Here is a 24,675-nt window from a genome sequence, read left to right as displayed (position 1 = left end):
TACCTGGCAAATTTGTGTTGACTCAGGGCTAAGACTTTTCCTCGGATTTCAGAAACAATTTTGCTTTTGTCTTCAGGTCGACCGTGTTCCAAGACATGCTGAATAACGTAATTGCCATACTGATCCTAAGTACAGATGTTTAAAAATTACTTTCCTTAAGTCACCCCTTAAAAATAATGACTATTCTTTAGAAAGATACTATTTTTCTGAAGATCCAGTAGTATACAATCAGGAGAATACACGAAGCTTTTTTGTCTTACTGTGTGTTTTTACAGTGTGTTAATTTAGGAAAAATTACATTTCCCTATATTCTGAACCACTGTCAGAAACACATAAACATTGACAACTATTACGGAGTTCATACCTGTACCAACTGCTCTGTATGTTGGTGGAGTTCCTCTAAGATAGGTAAAGTCTGCTCTGCAGTGCAATGCTCGAGGATGCGCTGGATCACTCTGCAGCCGTAAGGATGAGTTGAAAGTACAAACACCTTAAGACAAGTGCAAGAAATACATTTACTTTATCTGGCATTTCTGGAAAGTTCTATGAGGCAGACAGGTTTTTGATGACATGCTGAATTAATCTAATATAGAAGGGTGGGGAGTCACCTCTAATATGACTACCATCCTATTGGTAAAGACTGGAAAGTGAGGTGCTCAATTCAGGAGCTAACAGATATTTTGATCAAAAGGAACCTAACCAGATATGTATTAGTTACTAATTGATATTTATTTTCTGTGTTTTACTGTACAGTCTTAAGTCTTCTTCCCTCCTTTACTTCTTCCCGAAAATCTGGAGAACACTGTTGGGTTTCTAATAGCTGTGATCCCAAAGTAATACAATTGATGGGGTGCCTGGGTGGCTCAGTCGGTTAAGGGTCTGACTTCAGTTCAGGTCATGATTTCACGGATAATGAGTTCAAGCCCTGCATTGGCCTCTGTGATGACAGCTCCAAGCCTGAAGCCTGCTTTGAATTCTGTGTCTCCCTCTCTCTGCCCCTCCCTTGCTAACACTCTCTCTCTTGCTCACAAATAAAGATTAAAAAAAAATTAAAAACAAAGTAATACAACTGAACTTTTATTTCCATATTTTTCAGCTTCAAAAAAATGAAGCTATCTATTGACGCACTCTATTAAAGAGGCAGAAATCACTGTACATTCAGTTTTGTCTCCTATTTTTGTCTGTCATTACTGGGTATTATAATCTTGTGACTTAGGAAAAATGTGTTAACACTCCAATGCTAAAAGAATGCCCTGCTAATTAGAAGACAAAAATAAACCTTACTTGTCCTTTGAAAGCATCAATGATGAACTGTAGTGACTGTGGCTGAACACATTCAATACATTTTTGTACAACATGGTTTCCATTCTGATCTTTCACACATTTGAGTACATGCCCATCTAGCTCCTTTACCATTTCACTCTGCAAAGAGAAGATGACATTTAAAAAATTACCTCATCAAGAAACGTTAACAGGATTAGAAAGAGTACAAAAGTATACTCAAAAATGTGTTGGCAATATTGTAGATATCAAAGTTTAAAATCCATACTCCCTGCCCCTCCAAACGGAAATTGAGATGGTTACCAAAACATTTCGTAGGATTGCAATGTAAATGACACTTGTTAAAAAATAACCTAGGGGGGGCGCCTGGGTGGCTCAGTCGGTTAAGCGTCCCGACTTCAGCTCAGGTCACGATCTCGCAGTCCGTGAGTTCGAGCCCCGCGTCGGGCTCTGGGCTGATGGCTCAGAGCCTGGAGCCTGCTTCCCATTCTGTGTCTCCCTCTCTCTCTGCCCCTGCCCCGTTCATGCTCTGTCTCTGTCACAAAAATAAATAAAAACGTTTAAAAAAAAAATTAAAAAAAAAAAAAAAAAAAAAAAAAAAGCCTAGGGATGGATCCTGAACCTGCCATATTTAAATGACTTTCTTCACTTTGTATACCTTCCACACAACTTTCTCAGCTGACTATAATATACATATACAAATAATTCCAAATTCTATACTTTTTCTCTGCTTAGCACTCCCTTTCCTTCAAATTATTTTTAATACCTACATGAGTCTATTAAGTGCATGGGAAAGGGTAAGGAATTGAGCACTTAAGGGCTATGTGACTTTCACATATTATCTCAATGGTAGGAAGAAAACAGACATTTTAATTCTTTTTTTAATGAGCTTATATTAAAGAACTCATTTAATATAACTTTTCTTTATTATGTGATACTTTCTTCAGGGACAAATCTTTGGGAAATTTTAGATTTTTGTTCATTTAACCAGGAAAAATGACCCTTTCATGTGTATTTCTTTGCTTACTAGTAAGGTTTTCACATTTACAATCTCTCTCACCCAAAGAACTCCCAGCTACCCACTACTCCCAGTTACCTACTACCTACTGAATAACTGTAGAGAAATTCTATTAAGCCAAAATACAACACAGATGTTTAACTATAAACTAAATAACAAAATAAAATGTTACTTAGTTTACAATCCAAACAATACCATTATTAACAGGTTTCTCTAAGGCTTATTCCCTGTGCTTTATATTTTCAAGTATTAAAGACATTTAAAGTCTTTATTATTTACTTATTAAGTGTAACCAACAATGTTATATTAGTTTCAGATGTACAACAGTGATTAAACAATCATACACATTACACAATGTGCACCACAATAAGGTACAGTCACCATACAACGTTATTACATTATTGACTATAATCTCTATGGTGCACTTTTCATCTCTGTGACTTAAATTTTATAACCAGAAGTTTATACTTCTTAATCCCTTTCACCTATTGCCTCCCCATCCTGCTATCCACACAAGAACTTGTTCTCTGTAGTTGAGAGTCTGTTGTTCTGTTTATCAGATTCCACATATAACTGGAATCACAGGTACAGTATTTGTCCTTTCTCTGATTTCACTTAGTATAATACCCTCTAGGTTGATCCATGTTACTGCAATTGACAAGATCTCATTCTTTAAAATATCTTCATTAAAAAAAAAATTTTTTTTTAACGTTTATTCATTTTTGAGACAGAGAAAGAAGGAGAGACAGAGCATGAGCAAGGGAGGGGGAGAGAAAGGGAGAGGGAGGCACAGAATCCGAAGCAGGCTCCAGGCTCTCACCTGTCATAATAGAGCCCATCACAGGGCACAGTGAGATCATGACCTGAGCAGAAATTGAAAGCTCAACCAACTGAGCCACCCTGGCATGCCCAAAATATCTTTATCTATACCAGTTTGAGACTTAGGATCAAGCATTTGTGTAAGCATCTACAATAATCAAAATCTGTTCATCTTGTTCCATTGTGACATATCTTCAATTATTCTAAAACTCAGGATTTCCTCCAGAGTAATGCTATTTTCTCACAAATTTTCAATGGTGTGATTAATGCACACATACAAACATATTCATCCATACATGTTATGACTGTTTTTAATTCTGGGATTTATTATACAATAATATATATGGGTGGAGAATCAAAGCTGATCTCTTTCCAAATTTACTAATTACTGATACCTTTAAAGAAATAATTATTTCCTTTACTCTATGTTTCATGGTAATACATAAGCTAGTTATATAGAAAATAGTTATCTATTTAGGGTTATAAATTTCATTCCTAAGGTCTGCTTAATTTCACGTGAAACCCACACTAATTAGTGATGCTTCACAATTTATTTTCAAAAATCTAGCAGATCAGCATTTACTCTCAAACTCTTAATATTCTTGCCTATTTCAAATAATTTTAAAAATTATTTTGATGAATTACCAAAAAATTCCCAGAGTATGATTGGAATTACATCAGTCCTTTTTTGATTTAAAATAAGCCTTCTTCCATCCAAAAATCTGATATATTCCCATTTACAGGTGTTCTCTTTTCTCTTTAAAGAATCGTGAATTGGGGCGCCTGGGTGGCTCAGTTGGTTAAGCGGCCGACTTCAGCTTGGGTCATGATCTCGCGGTCCGTGAGTTCCAGCCCTGCGTCAGGCACTGTGCTGACAGCTCAGAGCCCGGAGCCTGTTTCAGATTCTGTGTCTCCCTCTCTCTGACCCTCCCCCGTTCATGCTCTGTCTCTGTCTCAAAAATAAATAAGCGTTAAAAAAAAATTAAAAAAAAAAAAAAAAAAAAAAAAAGAATCGTGAATCTTGTTAACTAACAGAATTTATAGGTTAATTTCCTATTGAATGAAAGTTTTAAGAACTTTATGTGTATAATTTCTAATTGGCATATAGAATGCAACTGGCTTTAAATTTTTTATCCTTTGAAGAAATTGATGTCTGGTTACAGGAAACAGATAAGAAGGAAAAGATTGTTTTGAGGTCACAGAAATAAATTTTTAAATAAAACTGGTTTTGTTTCTGTATTTTCATATTTGCTGCTACAGTAGCTCAATATTTTACAGAGCTAACATATAAATCTGGCTCCATTTAAAAACCGGAGTACTTTCTAGTACAACCAGAATGGAAGGAAACGGTGCACCACAGTTTTCCAGATGGGTGGGTTGACTGCTTTGTTTAGCCGACGCATGCTTAATATTCTCCTATAGGCCAACATCAAAGAAGTCTGGGGAAACTCTTACCTTGCAGCATTATGATTCCTGCTGGGCACTGGCATTTTGTGAAACCTTATGGGGGAGGGTAATGCTGGGGCAGAAATGTGAATTATGTAGATGGGTGGTTTCACGTCTTCAGACCTCTCCTAGAATCAGTACAGTTCTCTTAACTGTGCCAGTCCCAGTTGACAAGCTTTGTATCCACTTGTCCGCTCAATTTAAATATAGCTGTACATGGTTGACAGTGGCCATAGCTAAGTTACTTATTAGCATATGTGACTTTCAACAGTAATGAAAATGGTTTTGGATTTTCTTTTATTTCCTAAAAATGAATACAATGTCAGAACTTCACATTTTATTTTTTTTTTAATTTTTTTTAATGTTTATTTATTTTTGAGACAGAGAGAGACAGAGCATGGATGGGGGAGGGGCAGAGAGAGACGGAGACACAGAATCTGAAGCGGGCTTCAGGCTCCAAGCTGTCAGCACAGAGCCCGACGCGGGGCTTGAACTCACGGACCATGAGATCATGACCTGAGCTGAAGTTGGATGCTTAACCGACTGAGCCACCCAGGCACCCCAGAACTTCACATTTTATACACTAGTACCTGGCTATTAGTATTTTACAGGAACCATAGTTCTTGGGGACTTTATATAGATACATATGTACATATACATATATATTTTGTGTGTGTGTGTGACTTTTTTGTAAACTAAGTCCGATTCAACATTACAATCATTTTACAGTTACTATAACCAATGAGAATAGCATGTTTTTTCAAATCTGTTCTGAGCCTATAGTGTTTCCTTTGTGAACATATCTCTATTTTATACATTTTGTATAGTTACACTGTACTAAAATATTAGCTTGTTTGATATAAGGAAAGTATGTATTGAGTACCTTTTTGCTAGCCTGGTTGTTCAACCTTTTAAAAAAAAAAAAAAGGTTTAAGCTTTAAAAAAAAAAAATCTTTAAACTGGTCTTTCTTGCATGTTATAAATAAAGTTGCAGCTAAAAGGGACGGGCAGAGGGGTGCCTGGGTGGCTCAGTTGGTTAAACGTTCAACTTCGGCTCAGGTCATGATCTCACTGTTCCTGAGTTCAAGCCCCGGGTTGGGCTCTGTGCTGACAGCTAAGAGACTGAAGCCTGCTTTGGATTCTGTGACTCCCTCTCTCCCTGCCCCTCCCCCGCTCATGCTCTGTCCCTCTCTGTCTCTCAAAAAATAAATAAACGTTAAAAAAAAAACGTAAAAAAAGGATAGGAAGGAAGGGAAAACTAGTTTTGAGTGTCTTAGAATAGAAACATAAGATTAAGATTTTTTTCTCATTAATATGTCTTATTCATGATTTATGGAAAAAATAAAACAAAATTTTTTTACTTGTGCTTGCTTCAGCAGCATATACAGTAAAAGTGGAATGGTGGGGCACCTGGGTGGCTCAGTCAGTTAAGCATTCAACTTCGGCTCAGGTCATGATCTCACAGCTTCTGAATTTGAGCCCCGTGTCGGGCTCTATGCTCAGAGCCTGGAGCCCAGTTTAGATTCTGTGTCTGCCTCTACCCTGTGCTCACTTTCACACTCTCTCTCTCTCAAATATGAATAAACATTAAGGAAAAAAAAAAAAAAAAAAAGTGGAATGGTACAGGGGCACCTGAGTGGCTCAGTTGGTTAAGCATCCAACTTCAGCTCAGGTCATGATCTCATGATTCATGAGTTCGAACCCCACATCAGGCTCTATGCTGACAGCTCAGAGTTTGGAGCTGGCTTCAGATTCTGTGTCTCCCTTTCTCTCTGCTCCTGCCCCACTCACGCTCTCTCTCAAACATAAACATTAAAAAAAAAAAAAAAAAAAAAAGTGGAATGGTACAACGACTAGTATAGCCCCTGTGCAAGGATGACACACAAATTGTGAAGTGTTATGTTTTTATGTGAACTGGAATTAAAAAAAAAAAAAAAAAAAAAAAGCACTGTATTGAAAAAAGATAATTTTATTCTTGTGGTTATAAATGTAGTACAATCTGGGGCGCCTGGGTGGCACAGTTGGTTAAGTGTCCGACTTCAGCTCAGGTCATGATCTCCCAGTTCATAGGTTTGACCCCTGCGACGGGCTCTGACAGCTCAGAGACTGGAGCCTGCTTTGGATTCTGTGTCTGTCTCTCTCTCAAAAATAAACATTTAAAAAAAGTTAAAAAAAAAAAAAAAAAAGTGGTACAATCCAAATACATTTTGGAAACAATAAAGGTATTCCTGATACTACAGGAAATCAAATAAGCAAGTGTAGCATTTTGCTTCCCACACAGCAGGCCCTCAAATTATCTTCATTTAAAGATGAAGAGATGTTGAAGAGAATGAAGAGGACAGATCAAAGATCTATAGTATAATATGTAATTAAAATGTACTGTTTGAGACAGATTATTTAAAGTATTTTATTCTAATTGGGGAAATATAAAGTAATAATTTAAAAACTGAATAAAATACAAAAAGTTTGTCTTAACTTACAATTACCTGCTGGTCAGATGAAATAGACTCCAGAGCTTTCTGGATAACACGACAGCCATACATCTGCAAGGCTAAAGGCAGAACATGCCCACGAATACGAGTGGCGAGAGCTAATTTTTGATCCAAACTCCCAAACTGATAGAAAAGAAATCAGTATTAATAAAAATAACCATTATATTAATTTTGTTAAACCTGAATAACCCACTGTTTGCGGCCTATTCATTCTATTTTTAAAATATCACAATTTGTAATCATGTAGGGAAGAGGACTTAGGTAAAAGCTAATTAAGATAAATCCAGAACTGCCTGAAATAACTGCATTACTTTCATGGGGGGGTTAAGTCTCATTATCTAAAATTTCCTTTTTGCTAATATATTAATCACCTGTAATTCTTTTAAAGTACACAGTATTACATTTCATTTTAAACAAATAAAATCCCCTCATCTTTAACGTAATGAACTTCTGACCATGCATTCAGACCAAATTACATTCAGACAAACTATATTCTGATGTAACTGTGGAGGAAACTTAAGTAAAACTAAAACAGAGATACTTAGTTGTAAACTGAAAATTAGCTAAAATACAAAATACATGACACATCTAACAAATGTAAATAAAGACTATACTATTATCACTAATTTCTTCATCTAAGATTTACTCTCAATGCTTTATATTTTCAAATATTAATCAGATTACTACTAAACTTCTCATTTAAAGTAGGCCCATATTTTAAAAATATTTTTGTGATAAAATATATAGCATAAAATGTCATTTTAACCATTTTAAGTGCATAATTCAATGGCATTAATTCACAATGTTGTGCAATTATCACTACAAACTGTTTCCAAATCATTCCCGTTGCCTCAAACAGAAACACTGCATACATTAAGCAGTAACCCCCCCCCCACCCCCCCACCCCCCCTCAGCACCTGGTAAACCCTAATCTACTTTATGCCCCTATCAATTTGGCTGTTCTGGCTATCTCATATAAGAAAAACACTATGATGTTTGTTCTTTTACATCTGGCTTATTTTACTTAGCTTCATCCATGATGTAGTATGTAACAGAACTTTATTCCTCGTGGCTGAATAACATTCTTATTGTATGCATATACCACATTTATCCATTCATCTGTTGGACATATAGGTTGTTTCCACCTTTTGGCTACTGTGAATAATGCGGAAACAAACGGTGTTTGAGTCCTTGTTTTCAATTCTTTTGGGTATACAGGAGTGGAATTGCTGGGTTGTAAGATAATTTTTATGTTTAGGTTTTTTTTTTTTAAGGAACTGCCGAGGTGCCTGGGTGGCTCAGGTGGTTAAGTGTCCAGCTCTTCATTTGGGCTCAAGTCATGATCTCAAGGTCATGAGACTGAGCCTCATGCCACCTCCACTGGGCATGGAGCCTGCATGGGATTCTCTCTCTCCCTCTGTCCCTTTCCCTGCTCACACGTGCTCTCTCTCAAAAAAAGAAAAGTTTGAAGGAACTGCCAAACTTTTTCACAATAGCTGCACCATTTTACATTACTACTGACAACGTATGAGGTTCCAATTTCTCCAAATCTCCACCAACATTTGTTATTCCCCCCGGCCCTCTAAAGCCATCCTAGTAGATGTAGCGTAGAATCTCACTGTGGTTTTGATCTGCATTTCCCTAATGACTAAGGATGTTGAGCTTCTTTTCATGTGCTTCTTGGCTACATGTATATTTTCTGAGGAGAAAGGTCTATTCAGGTCATCTGTCCATTTTTATTTTTTGTTTTTTTTTTTAAAGTAATCTCTATACATGGGGCTCAAACCCACAACCTTGAGATCAAGAGTCACATGCTCCACCAACTGAGCCAGCCAGGTGCTCCTCCTGTCTGTTACATTATTTTAATGTTTATCTTTGAGAGAGTACAAGCTCTCTCTGTACGGGCAGAGGAAGGGGGACAGAGGATCCAAAGCGGGAACGAAGTTAACAGCATGGAGCCCAATGTGGGGCTCACACTCACAAACCGCGAGATCATGACCTGAGCCCAAGTCAGATGCTCAACCAACTGGGCAACCCAGGTACCCCTCTCCTGTCCATTTTTTAATAGGGTTGTCGTTCTCTTGTTGAGTTTTAGTTCTTTATATAGTCTGGATATGAAATCTTTATCAGATACATACTTTGCAAAATATTTTTTCCCAAGTGCATATATTTTTATATGAAAATGACTCTTACCCAACTTTCTGAACTTTTCTACGCATTCAGCAATATAGTTGGATGTACAAATATGTATATGTGCTTACCTCAAAAAATTTCTGTATAACATAGTTTCCAAAAACATCTGTCATTAATTGATAGGCTGCTTGTAGAATTTCATTAAATACCATCTGTCGCTCAGCTGGAGTAGCTCTCTCTAGTTTTTGTTGTATGAATCTATATAGGAAACATTTTATATGTCATCACAGCACATTGAAAATAAGCTCCTGCAAAATCTGTATCTGACTTGAGTATCACACACCCCCACATATATACACATAAAATTACTTCCAGGAATAGTACTAACACATTTAATACTGTGAACAGCAAATTTAAAGCAAAAAAGGCAAAAGCTATGAAGCATTTCTTTATAATGCCTTAATTTAAAGTAACTATTAGGCAGACATTTGGATATATTATAATCTGCATTATAATCAATGAAGAAAACTAGATTTTACTGGTTATTCATACATTTTTCATAATAGTATTAAATATTTAAGTTTAGAGCCTAATGAAAGAAACCCTTAGAAGTAAATTTATCAAACACAAATGAATTCCTAGCCATTGTGAATGACACAAGGTTCATGTGCTACTCTTAAGGAATTTTCAACTTTAGGGAGATAAAATAAAACTATAAAAGGAAAAAATAATTAAATTTAATAAATGTGTTACAATTCTATTTTCCTTTTTGTGTTCTATCTTGAGAAGAACACTAATTTACATGTACCTTAAGTACTATAAGAGAACATTATGTTTAATGTTCAAAGTCACCAAATTCTTCTAAAAGAAAAGTGAAATGTTTCAACTTAAGACATATCACATCAAATACAAATCTATACAAATACAAACACAAAAGCATTTAACCTTCTTTTAAAAATTTTTTTTTAGACAAGGTCTACATCAGGGACATTTACATCCACAAATATAATTCAGAGCATTCTTTTCAAAGGAAAATTAAAGTTGAGTGTATTCAGAATCAATGTAATAAAAATAACCCAAAAAAGGGCACTCCTATATTTTCATTATAAAAGTATTCTCATTATAGAAAACTGGGAAACCATAAATAATTTAAAAACCTTTATTTTTATCATATGTCCTAATAGCGAAGAAGAAATCCATTATTGGGCCTTTATTCTGTAAAAAGTTCCTTAAATGATCCCAGTCAAGAAAATTTTAGACTCCTACAAGGCAGTAATTTTCAAAGCAAAAATACAGTGCTCAGTATCCTAAACCACAATCACTTACCTAGAACCGTGCTGGTCTTGAGAAAACTCAACTATGTGCCCAATCAAGTCTCTAAGTTGAAGGTTTGGGAAGCGGTTGTTTCTGAAATCTTCCAATAATCTACTTCGGCCGGAAGGCATAATATCAGACCTATTATACCGAAGCCGGGAAGGAGGAAAGAGCTGGCTGCTGGAGCTGAACAGACTGGAAGTGCTTGAAGCACTCCGGTATTTTGCTTCTGCTCCAGGCGCTGCAGAGATATATCGACCACTACCATTTGTCAGGCCTCCTACAACAAAGCAGCTGTGGTCAGCAAATATTTTTGACAAGGCCATTCCTCAAATAAGAGTTACTTACACTAAAATTCAATCAATAAAGAAATAACCACTCCACTGACCACTAATTCCTATATGTTTTAACAGGAAATTGAAACTGGAGGGAAAATCTCACACATTTACTTATTGTGTGTGACTACAGGATCTGGGGGATAAAAAAGACTAGAAAAGATGAGAAAAATAAACCTGTATTTGTTCTTGGCAGTTTAGTTTCAATCATAATCATAACACCTAATATCATATATAAAAGTTGTATTTGTTCTTGGAAGCTTAGTTTAAAACATAATTATAGCAAGTAATGTCATACATACTAATATCAATACCAGAATACTAAAACTACCAACAAAATTTCCAGTTTATTAACAAGGTTACAGATAGCTAAGCAAACTCAGATTTGAAGCCACTGAAATACAGTTGGGCTGAAATTTACTTGCAGTGTTTATGGAACACTGAGGGCTAAATTTGTACTTTTTTGGACTGTATTTTTAAAAATGCATTAGGTAATACATATACCTCTATGTAAAGAAAAACGGATTTTTAAAAAAGTAAACTCTACACACAACATGGGGCTCAAACTCATGACCCTGAGATCAAGAGTTGCATGCTCTACTGACTGAGCCAGCCAGAAGCCACAAAAAACCATTTCTTAAAGAAAATAAATCCATTACATCTTAAAGTATTTTAAAAATTTTAAAGGAATACTCTCCATAAAATACTATTATTTTACTGACAAGAACTAGAAATAAACAAAATGTATTTTTCCTAGAGCTTTAATGTTGATCATTTGAGACGCATAAAAAGCCTCTTTAACTTATTATATCCCATTTCAAACAAGAAAATTAAAGGGCAGTCAATAGAAACAAACAAAAAATACAAGCAGGAAATTGTTATTACAAAAGTCATTTAAAAGTACTTGACAGTGTCCTTTTAAAAAAGAAAAATGTATAGAAAACCGTAACGTGCAAATATAGTTGCTCAGATAAACAGAATCTACCATCAGCTTTAAGCTATTATATACCATCTCTAAGTAGAGGAGTGCTATATATACAATCCAGACCACAGGGCAGAGATGATGCCAAGGACACACTGTCAGTGCAAAGTTGTGAAGTTATACAGAGGCACTGAATGGCAAAAAGAGTTACAGGCACAAGGAAAAAAGTAAGACAACTGTAATCCTGGAGAGTGAACTGCTTTAAAACGTTCCTCTTTTACTTTCAGTCCCCAATGCCCGAGCTTTTGTTGTGATTCCCACCACCCAGAGTATTATACATATAATTCATAGGACTCTCCAGTCCCCTTTCCAGTGTAAGTGCCACAACATTATGTTCACCTACAAGCTAGATCCCTGGTACCTAAAAGAATGTCTGACAGATAGTGGGTACACATTAATATTCATGAATATTTTATATAACATTAACTGCCTAAGGTTCAATTCTAGACTATCTTTCTTAAAAGTGTGTAATTTAACAGAACATTTTATACACTAAAACCACTAACATCAAATTCGCATACCAGTGTTCCTGTACAAAGAATCCAAAATGTGAAAGAATTCAGTGTTTTAATACTGTCTTGATTTCCTTGATACTCTTAACCCTCTAGCCCCTGCTATTATTTCTAATTATACAATTCTATCAACTGTTCACTAGCCCATTCAAATCTCTAACAATTCTTTAACCTTTATGTAGGGTAGGGATACTCTGCATATCATTCCAGTCTGTTTTTACAAACAATTATAAAGTCTCATTCAAAGGCCACTTGGAGGTCACTTTACACTAAAGCATCCTGCTAGAGTACATCCTCTCAATTCTTCAGCCTAATATTATATTGCGTCCTTATTCTGAATCTATTACTCACACAAATTTCCTAGAAGAACCCTAATTTAATTGTTCACTTCTCCTCCTCTTGTTCATTATTGTCTCTGCACCACTGCTTACCTTACCTCAAACATAAGGCCCAATCCTACACCTCTTTACCCTTAATGCACTAAAGATTTTCAACACCAAATTCAAAATATATACTTACCCCCAGAAATGACTATGCCAATTTTATTTCATACCTTCTAATACCTAACAGGAATCTCTCCATGTCTAGATATTCTTTGATTATATTCTATCAGCTCCCTAATACCAAACTCCTGATGCACTCATTGCCGACTTAAAATGTCTCATGATGTGTAACTGCCTTTAGTTTTAAAGAAACCTCAAAATTTCAGTTCTGGAAGTCTACTTAGTATTTTCATTTACAAAACAAAAAAATTCACTCAGGGCAGGGTACCTTTCTTTCTTTACAAATTAAATAAGCATTTAAAACCCAATTGTAATATACACTGAACATTTTAAACCTGGTTATCTAAATATTGAAAGCATGCCATCCAAACCTATTTTGGAATTGAGGGACATTTTACAAAACTGGCTTATGCTCTTCACAAATGTTTAAGTCATAAAAGACAAAAACAGTGCAAGATTAAAGAAAATTAAAGAGTCATGACAAATGAGCGTCATGTGAGTCCCCATATCAATCTCTTTCCTAATCCTTTACTCTCTCCAGTCTCTCTCTGGCAAAGTTTGAATAAGTTGGCTAATTTATTTTTTATTGTGGTACGATATCAGTTTCCTGACTTTGATCATTGTAGTTATATAAAAGAGTATTTCCTTATTTTCAGAAAACATACATGGATATATTTAATGGGTAACGGACAGACAGTATGTCTGCAACTTCCTTTCAAAAGTATCAAGGAAAAAAAAACTGGATGTGAAGGGGAATGAATATGCAGAGAGGGGGAGAGGAAGAGAGGAAATGAACGATAAAGCAAACATGGTAAAATAACATTTTGAAAATGTGGATAAAGGGTGTGCTGTAATTTTTTTTCCTGTATCAGTGTTACAACTTCCCCATTAAGTCTCAAATTATTCCAAAATTAATGAAAAAACAACACACATATAGGCTATCTAGGTCATACCATTGCTAATGGTAGTCCATAAGCAGAGGTGTTTCTGCACCAAATGTGTTAAAGGGATAACCGTCTTCAATTCATCATTGACATCCACCCTTAGCATTTACACTTCTTAATCACTACTTGGCTAGGAATGTATTTTGGACAGGGAGATCTGTGCTATAATGTCACAGACGACTGGTCCAAATGCAGTATGCGGCTAGTCAGCCAGGACTCTTGGACAGAGCTCTTCACACAATAGTGTGCTGCCCTTTACATACTATTTGTGTAAGGATTTTTCAAGTTCACTCATGACAACCGAGTGAAGGCAAGCATCTTACAATAATCCTAGTAGAAATAATATGATTTTATAAGTTTTCATTAATTTCCTCGAGAAGTCTATTGTGTTAGAATCCTTCCTATTATTAATCAAAAACAAAAAAGATTATAAAATTACTGGGAAAAACACAGGGCAAGAAAAACAACGGTAACAACTGTAACAATCACAAAATAAATAAACCTGATTAATCTTTTCATTCTTTTCTAAGTCCAGAAAATTTGGAATGGCAGCTGCTTAACTTATCAGACCTGTGTATTCTTTTGAAAATACAGATTCCCGGAGACTTACTCAAAACCTACTGAATTACCCTCAGTGGATAATTTTTACTAAAAAAAAAATACTCTGAAGGTTATTCTGAAGAAGAGTTTAGAGGCTAATGAATTAGAATTCAAGATTATTCAAGGATTCATTTTACAGCAGGTTGTTAACTACCAATATCAAATAGAAATGGTAATCCTAGATTTGGGGTCCTGAAAAGGGTACAACTACATATAGGCTACTAGACAGTGCTGGTTTCAGAAGACAAGGCTCTAGAAAACTCAGGAAATGGTAAGATGATAACCGAAGATGGCCAGTTAGTTGCAGCAGGCAAAGAATCAATGATACAGAGTGGTAGAAAAAAAGTCTAAAATGACAATCTAATTCCTCAAAGGATAATATTGGTCAGACCTTTTTGTCCTGAGTTCTGGCACCTCATTTTAAATAGGGTTTATGGTTTCAAAATAATCAGTTTTTTTCACCTACCTGAGAAAGTCCATTTAATTACTTAATATTCACAAATAATACTGTATGTTAGACACTGAGGGTCCTTTAAAAAAGGCAGGAAACATTTATTGGGCATTCTTTATTAGACACTGAGAAGTGAACTCTGCACAAAATGCTATATACTGTGTTGAATTGTGCCTCCCCCCAAATTTGTCATTTTAAGTGACTCAGCTGGGGTAATCTGCCATAGCAACCCTGGGAAACTAACACAGATTTTGGTACTCATAGTGATGTGCTACTATAAAAAATGACTAAAAATGAAGAAATGACTTTGCAGTTGGGTAATGGGTACAGTTTGAAAGAATTTGGAGGTGTTCACAAAAAGCCTAAATTGATTGCCTTGAAGAGAGGGTTGGTAGAAACGTGGATATTAAAGGCAATTCTGATGAGGGCTCAGACAGATATAAGGCACGTATCAAAAGCGGCTACTGTCTTAGAGAATACGTATGTTGTCATGAACAATGTTTGTAGAAATATGAATGCTATAAAGATGTTCCAAGTGAGGTCTCAGAATAAAATGAGAAACATGTTATTGGAAATGGGGAAACCCAACTGAAATGTGTTAAAAAAGCAAAACTGGGTGAAAAGCAAAACTGGTGTGGAGATTTAGCTGAGATTTCCAAACAACGTGCTAAAGGTGTGGTCTGGTGTCTGGGCTGCTTATGGGTGAAATAAGATTAAGATAATTTGAAGAAGGAACTGTTTATTTTTTTTTTTTTTAAGTTTATTTATTTGTTTTGAGAGACAGCATGTGTGCACAAGGGGAAGGACAAAGAGAGAGAATCCCAAGCAGGGTCCATGCTGTCAGCACAGAGCCTGACACGGGGCTTGATGCCACGAACCCGGAGATGCTGACTTGAGCTGTAATCAAGAGCTGGACGCTCAACCAACTGAGCAACCCAGGCACCCCTGAAAATGGAACTGCTAAGCAAAAGAAAACCAGCACTTGATGATCTGGAAAAGTCTTAGCTTATCTAGACAGAATGCTGAGAATGCAGAGTCAATGGGTGTAGATGGACAGCCCCTTGACATTAGTGGGAGACCAACAATGTTTTCAAGAATTTCGTATCTACAGAAACACTGGCAGCCTGGCCTGAAAGCGTTAGAGATGGGATGAATTAAGAACTACTCTGAAAGCAGAGCCACAGATGCAAAGGCTACAGGGGTTGGGCAGCAGTAGATGCAAAGGACAGAGCATCATGCCACAGGTGATTACTCTCAGGCCTTGAAACAAATGGAATTTGCCCTGCTGGCTTTCAGACCTGCTTGGCACTGTAAGTCCTTCATTCCTTCCAATTTCTCCCTTTTGCAGTGGGTATGTCTATCCTATGCCAGTGCTACTACTATATTCTAGAAGCAGATGATTTATTTCCTAAGTTTCATAGGTCTATAGATGCAGAAGAATTTTGTCCCAGGATGGACCACATTAGGCGTCTCACCTGACAGAGAAGATGAGATTTAGACTTGAGTCATTTAGATGAGATTTTAGACATTCAACTGACGACAGGATGGGTTACAATTCTTGGGGATGCTGGCTTGGAATTAATGTATTCTGCACGTGGGCCAAAGAGGAATTTGGGGTAACCAGAAGGCAGCCTATACTGGGTTGAACTGAGTCTCCCAAAAAAGTTTTCAATTCTTAACTCCTGGTACCTGTGAATTTGATTTTATTTGGAAACAGGGTCTTTGCAAATGTAACCAAGTTCAAGTTAGGTCATACTGGATTAGGTTGGGCTCCTACCCAATGAGTGGTGTCCTTGTAAGAGAAGGAAAATTAGGACACAGACACACAGAGAGAATGCCATGTAATTATGTAGGCGGCCATGGGAGTGATGCATCTATAGGCAAGGAATGCCAAGGACCGCCAGCAACCACCAGAAGCTAGGAAGGAAGGACTGCCTCTTCGGTCTTCAAAATGACATGGCCCTAAAAACACCTTGATTTTATTTCTAGCCTCAAAGTATGAGACAATAAATTTGTGTTTTAAACCACCTAGTTGTAGTTTGTTACAGGAGCCCTAGAAAACTAATACATGTGCTATACTGTTAACAACAGGACAAGGGACAAGGCTATTATCTCCATTTCACATGTGACACAACAGGCTTAGCAAAGCTACCTTATTCAAGATGAATAAATAATAATTAGACTGAGTTTTTTTTGAAAACAATTATACCTGGATAATTCACTTAAAGCTTTTAATTATACCCCACTATACCTCATGAAGAACAGTATGACATTACATTCTTTTTTTTAAACTTTTAAACAATGTTTTATTTTATATTGAGAGAGTGAGAAAGAGAGAAAGAGAGAAAGAGAGAGAGAAAGAGAGAGAGAGAAAGAGAGAAAGAGAGAGAGAAAGAGAGAGAGAAAGAGAGAGAGAGAGCACATGCGCCCACGCAAGAGAAGGGCAGAGAGACAGAGACAGAGACAGAATGTGAAGGAGGCTCTAGGCTCTGAGCTGTCAGCACAGAGCCTGAAGCGGGGCTTGAACTCACAACAGTGAGATCATGAACTGAGCTGAAGTCAGATGCTTAACCAACTGAGCCACCCAGGTGCCCCTGTCATATGACATTCTGAAATCTGGGATACACTTGACGTAAGTGACACGGGGAATAAATCACATAAAATTTTTCTAGTGATTATTAGCTATATATTTGCAATATAAAGACACAAAATTTTACTGGAAAAAGATTGAGGCTTCAATGAGTTTAAAAACTAATGAGATTCTAATTAAGAGTGTATTCTCCCAGGGTGCCTGGGTGGCTCAGTCAGTTAAGCGTCCAACTTTGGCTCAGATCATGGTCTCATGGTTGGTGAGTTCGAGCCCAGTGTTAGGTTCTGTGCTGACAGCTCAGAGCCTGGAGCCTGCTTCGGATTCAGTGTCTCTCTCTCTCTCTTCCCCTCCCTCATTCAAGCTCTCCTTCTCTCAAAAATAAACATTTAAAAAAAAGTGTAGTCTTCCACACCATTTTAATAGGCTAATACAAAAAGCAAACAGCATGAAAATGTCAGGTGTTACCTTAAAGTCGTACATCTTATGACCACACATAAAGCAAACATTAGATGTAAACTATAAACCAAAATAAAAATCTGTTGTTTCCATTTCTATTGTTTGCAATTTTTTCTCTAAATGCAATTAAGTAACCTGACCTTTTAGCCTCTACTTAAGCTTAACCTTCCTAAAAATATAAAGAGGGAGACCATCACAACAGAAGATATTTAATAATCTTCCCTCATTCATCAAAGAGCATTTAAACAGACTGAGGGGCACCTGGGTGGCTCAGTCGTTGAGCATCTTGACTTTGGCTCAGGTCATGATCTCATGGTTCTGGAGTTCAAGCCCTGTATCAGGCTTGCTGCAGTCAGTGCAGAGCCTGCTCCAAATCCTGCCCCCCCCCCCCTCTGTGCTCCCCACCCCCCACTTGTACTCTCTCAAAAATAAATAAGCCTTCAAAAAATAAATAACCAGACTGAGCTCTTAACATATGAACTATAGTCTTCAGACTAGTATTACATCATTTCTATTACTAACTCATCTTGTTGATTCCCATTATTCTAACAAAAAGGCTAGTTTCTGTTTGGTTCTAAAAATTGCCTGAACTTTAATCTTTAGTGAAAACTACTTCTGTAACTGAACATGAGGACTCTTTAAAAACTATGCCCCCAAAATCATAAGTAGCGGGGTGAATTTCACTCACTGCCTCATATGGACATGTGGGTGCTAAGTATCTTCCCCGCACATCTCAAACCACCCTCACAGATATGACCTCATTTCCTCTCTCGTTAATACTTGTGGTGACAGTTAAGAAACCAATGGATTACATCTGCATTTCTTGTAAAATATTCCTGTTGTGATTTCATGACCAGCTGCCCTGAATGGGGTAAATGGAAACTGTAGGACCTGGGGTTTTTCTCTTAAAATCAGGATCACTCAGTGAGTTTATGCAATGTTAAGGTTTGCTTAATAAACTTGAGTATCAGGAAGAATAACTTTGATCCTAGACAAACATTATAGGCACACTGATTTTGTCTCTTGATGGGGCTGTTACTGTGGTGGGAAGAGGGCTGAACTGCAAACGGACTGTGAAAGATTTAACCCAGACAAAAATAAACCTAACCTAATGTCCAAAAACCAAACCAAATGTACACACACAAAAATAAAAACTCTACAACTGTCATAAGCCCTTTCAAAGTGCAGTATTCTAAACAGTATGATCCTATTAACACACTGAACAGAGAACACACTGACTGGAACAGCTAAATAATGCTTTAATGTAGAAATCCAAGTAGAATGTAAAATAATTTTTTAAACAAGTAGCAAGTGTCCCAGAATACATTCACCAATAAAACACAAAGAAACAAAACTCCTCAAATTCAACTACCCAAACATCTATTGAGATTTCAACATTCTTATAGTTGTGGCAAAAGGTCTGGCCTTTCTTGCTTCTAATCCAAAATAGCCCAGAAGTAACCCTAATATAAAGTGTGCTAAATTTGGTACAAAAAAAACCCTGAAGGAAAGATGGTAATTCTAATGGAGAGAATCATTATATTTCTATAAAACAGAATTAAAATGCAATAAGGCAACAGAATTACAATCATTACATTGTAACCTCTGGTAGCCAGGTCTACATTCAACAAACACAAAACTACTACCTCCATGATGGTGGGTAGTTTGACTTGATGATGGGTAGTTTGACTTAACAAGTGGTTTTTTTGACTTAATACAATATCTCCAGTCAAGAAGGGTCTGGCATGTAGGTAGTCATTATTGTCTGAATAAATTAATAGGTAAAAATTCTGATCAGACACAAAAATTATAAAATGTAGGTCAATGAGGGGGCGCCTGGGTGGCTCAGTTGATTGGGTGTCAGACTTCGGCTCAGGTCATGATCCTGCAGTCTATGAGTTCAAGCCCCACATCGGGCTCTGTGCCGACAGCTCAGAGTCTGGAGCCTGCTTCAGATTCTGTCTCCATCTCTCTCTGCCCTCCCCCGCTCTCACTGTGTGTGTGTGTGTGTGTGTGTGTGTGTGTGTCTCAAAAATAAAATACACACACACACACAATTTTGGGGTGCCTGGGTGGCTCAGTTGGTAAAGTGTCCAACTTTGGCTCAGGTCATGATCTCGCGGTTTGTGAGTTCAAGCCCCGCATCAGGCTCTGTGCTGACAGCTCAGAGCCTGGAGCCTGCCTCAGATTCTGTGTTTCCCCCTCTCTCTGCCCCTCCCATGCTCATGCTCTGTCTCTCTCTTTCTCAGTAAATAAAAGTTAAAAAAAAAAAAAAAAAAAAGTAGGTCAATGAAACTACTCACAAAACAAACATTAAAAAAAAGGATTAATCTCAGCATAAATTAAGTTTATTACTATCCTATTTAAAACATCACATAAAGACTTTTATCTGTTTTAATTTAAAAACCAGTAATAAAATACTTGAAGAGACTACCGAAGTAAAAATTTAATTTGGATTAAAGGCCAATTGTTAGCAAGTAAAAAAGTATAAAGCAACCAATATAGTGACATTCAAACTCAGTTTTCCCATCAACTCACAACAGGCTAAGTTATATTTTACCAAAATTTTATAAATAAAGTTCACAAAAATTCTAAAGTTAGGGAGTAGGAAAAGACCCGTTATTTATCCAGAGAGATAGTAGACAGAAATAGAAGCATTCTTTGAGAAGCAGTGCAACATCCTGTAATAAGCCAGAAAAATCTTGGGCTCAAGATTTTTGTTCTTTACTAACTTCATGACTATAAGCCAATTACTTAATTTCTTTGATGATAAAATTTGTATGTGTGTATCGTGTGAAAGAGAAAGAAGTCAAAGTTCACTTTACTCTATTTGGATATTTAATTGCTCCAGTCCCATTTACTGAAAAGACCACCGTTCCCCAAATATACCAGAGCGGCCCACTGGTCACAAATCAGGTAAACCTAAAGAAGTAGGTCTATTTCTGGATCCTCTGTTCTATTCCACTGGCTTATTTATCCTTGTGGCAATACCACAATTTTAGTTGCCGTAAGTTTATAATATATTTTGACATTAACCTGGATCTGGATCTGTAAGATTGTCTGGACTACTCTCAGCTCTATCTTCCATTTACGTTATTTAACGTAAAGAAATTGTCAATTTCTTTAAAAAGCCTGAAAAATTATTGAGGCTGTGCTAAATCTAGTCATCAACTAGAAGAAAAGTGGTTTCTTTATAATACTGAGTCTTTCCACCCCCATACAAGGTATATCCATCCATTTATTTGTCTGCTTTAACTTCTCCAGTGTTTTACAGTTTGTAAAGATCTTGACCTTTTCACATTAGATTTTGTTCCTAGGCACATTATAAGAAAACAATCACACATGAAAATATTTTCAATAACAGTCAATTTTCAATGTCACCCCATGAGACGTGTGCTTTCATTTTCAAAGATTATTTGGCTAAAGCTATAAATCTCTACTGAAGCACATCTGCATATATCTCAAAGGTTATATTTTTGATCCTATGTTTACTTAATGGACATTGTTTGGTGTATAAACAATGCAATGATGTAAATTCTAGGTGACACCTTGGTAGATTAAAATGTTTAAGGTGCATGAAGACTTATTTGCTACCTCAGTAATAAGAAAACAAGGTAAAAACTAATTGAGTGGGGAGCTGAAATGCAAATGTGAAGGCCGACAAAAAGGAAAGCTTTAAAAGGACAGTAAACAATGATACACAATCAGCAAAATTAAAGAAAAGGCTCAATTTGGGAAATATCAAGAGGAAAAGAGTATATAAAAACATATACAAAAAGAAATCTGACTTTTCTACTTTGTCTCTCATCTATAAGCTTTTATCCCCCTCTCCCAAACTTCACACAATAGCAAGCAGAGTTGAGATAAATGGAAGGCAAGAAGGTAGGAAGGAAAAAAGGCATTAGGGAGATGACAGAGGACAAAGTCAAAGGTTCATAGGAAGCCCCCAGGGATCCAGGAACTAAGAGTTAAAAAGGAAGTGTGAACTGGAAGAAGGTCATGTGTAAATTATGAATTATTTCTTTTCAAGGTGCCTCTCTCCCTGTGGGTACTATTGGAAATTTCAGTGGGATAAAACTCCCCCCACCTTTTTTTTGTTATGGTAAGACTGGCTTCTGCATATTTAATGTCAACAGAATTCCTACAATCATTGTGATAAGTAAAAACTGTTGCCACATATTTCCAAATTGTTCACCTCCTCAAACCTGGTACTTTAAAGAAGCACTCCCAAATTACTCTGATGCTGAACCATGGACTCAGATCAAGTATTTGCTAGCTCTAAACCTGAGATTATCTTAACTGAACTAACTGGTGATAATATTCTCACTGATTAGAACCACAAAGTCAAAGATAATGTTATTAAAGGATAATGAATAAAATATAAGGGCAACAATTAATCACTGTGATCCCAAATTAGACCTAAGATCAATAAATTTGTATACAGAAATGAAACAAAATAAATTCTTCCATACAAGTAATAATTTTGGAATTTCTTCATAGAATAGTTTATACCCATCAATGAATAAAAATGACTTTTAGAAACACCAGAGGGTTTGAAGCAATGCTTTAATTTACATCGCCATGAGCACCTGTAAATGTTCTGTTGCGGGCTGGATATGCTACTCTAAAGCCAGTTCCTGAGATGCCTGCCTTATGATTAACACATATTCTTATTTCATGAAGTAGATAATATATTTGGACATTCTCAAGAATAACTAATGAGAAAGAAAGGATCTAGAAGTTTAGTAATCTTATATACAACTTTAAAAATACATAACCGACGCCACTGTGAGGTACACAGTTTCAAAGACTGATTAGAATACTGTTTATATACTTTGTGTAAAACTGTTCCGTTTATTTTAGAATAGCATAACAGAAAAAGCAAGGATAGTATCAGGAGTCAGAATGGTGTTCTAGCCTCAATTCCATCATTCGCTGGTTTGGGCAAGTCTCTTGGGCACATAAGACCTATACTTTTCTTATCTCTAATGAGCATATCGCTCAGCCAGTCTACCTTAACAATTAAGATGAAATGAAATAATGAATATGAAGGTGCTTTAGAAAACTATTCAAATGCTACTGAGTTACAGGCAATTTGTTACGTAAAAGATAATAGTACTTTCAGTAAAAACTTCAAAATAACTTACATTGTTTTCTGCTTTAAGGACCACATACAAAACTCAGAAAAATTGCACACAGCCTTAAAACCGATTGGGTGACACTTGACACTTGTTTTAATTTTTATTTAAACATTTCATTCTAAGAGAAGGAGCTGACAAAGTCTACCAAAGTTTGGCAATTTTAAGAGAGGCTGACATCTACTTAATAGGAAAAACGATCCTAACAATTTTATTCTGTTTTTAATATAAAAATCTTCTGTGATTAGAAAACAGGTTATAAAATTTTCTAATCCATAACAAGCTAAAGCACTGAATTTGATTGCTGAATACATGACATTAATGAATTTTCAGAACTGACAGTCCCCTTTCAATAAACTGAATTTCATATATTGTTCAAAGCTTGAATTACACTTATTCATACCCTTAAGAAAAACATCAGTCAGCTCAAAAATGAAGAGGTACAAGGAATAAGCCATTATTTTGTCAAGTCGTAAATTAAATAAAAATACAGAATGTTGCTTTATATGCAGGAAATCCCATGTCAATCTAATAATGATGAGCATAAAGATGAGAGTATCAGAAATCAGTAACATGTTTTAGATCAATGTAATATGAGAAAATAATTCACTTAACCTTGAACACTTAACTTGAAGCCCAGAATGACACTACTCTTTCCATTTCAAAATAAAAACCATTAATTTTAAATTTCTTCTTTTTCTTTGCTCTTTCCCACTTGTTTCTGACTCCCTATATTTTAAGTGCTGCTTTTAAAAAATTGTCCTTAAGAAATAATAATAATAGTAACAAAAAGTTGTAGTCAAATGGAGCCAATCTGAAGGGTGCCAAATGGCCAAATATGGTAAAATTTTTGGATAAAAAAAAAAAAGTATAAAATTGATGTCTCCCAGACCGCAATGGACTGAAATCCCAAAAGCTATTAATTTACAGGTAACAATGATGATTAAAAGAACACAAGTAAGCTGTTAGTGTATCAACTCATTCTCAAAGTTAGAAAATAAAGATTCCAAGCATTATCCTGACTCCAAATGAACTATGTATTTTCAGTGTAACCTCACAACTCATGAGGGCAAATTTTTTTAGAGAAAAGTTCCAGCTCGTAAATGCAGAAGGTATGACAGAATTAGAGAATCACCATTTTTGCAAACTCATAAAATAGGCAACTATCCGAAGGCTGCTAAGCCCATCAAGTGGATCAGGCTGACAAGCTCACAACGGAGACAACCAGATACATATCTCCTGATAACGTGCAACACTAGAATACAGAACACTATCTTGCCCAAACTAGCAAACAACAACCAGACCATGCCTCTAGATTTAATTCTGTTTTCTAGAAACAGACATGCAAATTCATTTCCACAGGCATTTCCTAAATCAGCTGCCTTGATAACTTGATTCATGAAGAAATCCATCTGAAGGATATACAATTTAAGTATTTTCTTAGACCAGAAAGCATGTAAGTCTTGCATTATGATTCAATCAGATGAAAGCAAAGGATAGATTACTTCTGTGAACACTATGTAAAGAGCCAATTTATGAAATCTATTAAATTATTTCACCCTGGCATGGTCTATACAGTCCTTGTTAACAACATTGCCAGTCACACTACAACTAAAACTAAAGGAAACTGGGAGATCACAAAAGAAAATCACCTACAGATA

The 24,675-nt window shown here is 36.2% G+C and overlaps 1 protein-coding gene across 8 annotated transcripts in view; it reads right to left on the bottom strand.

Annotated features, from left to right (window-relative positions):
* Window positions 1-24,675, bottom strand: part of PUM2 (pumilio RNA binding family member 2) — a 99,742-nt gene that overhangs the window by 5,643 nt on the left and 69,424 nt on the right. For 6 of the 8 annotated variants that reach the window (XM_042933597.1, XM_042933596.1, XM_042933595.1 and 3 more), the window contains 6 exons: window positions 10,516-10,783; window positions 9,318-9,447; window positions 7,045-7,179; window positions 1,285-1,422; window positions 365-490; window positions 4-125 (listed from right to left, as the gene is read on the bottom strand). In XM_042933597.1, the coding sequence (XP_042789531.1) occupies window positions 4-125; window positions 365-490; window positions 1,285-1,422; window positions 7,045-7,179; window positions 9,318-9,447; window positions 10,516-10,783 (919 nt within the window). The remainder of the gene's footprint in view (window positions 1-3; window positions 126-364; window positions 491-1,284; window positions 1,423-7,044; window positions 7,180-9,317; window positions 9,448-10,515; window positions 10,784-24,675) is intronic. The other 2 variants (XM_042933600.1, XM_042933603.1) reach the window with 1 other exon arrangement.

The sequence above is a fragment of the Panthera leo genome, chromosome A3 (genome assembly GCF_018350215.1).
Source record: "Panthera leo isolate Ple1 chromosome A3, P.leo_Ple1_pat1.1, whole genome shotgun sequence".
In the NCBI taxonomy this organism is placed as follows: Eukaryota; Metazoa; Chordata; class Mammalia; order Carnivora; family Felidae; genus Panthera; species Panthera leo.
This window is presented reverse-complemented; position numbering and strand designations above follow the sequence as displayed.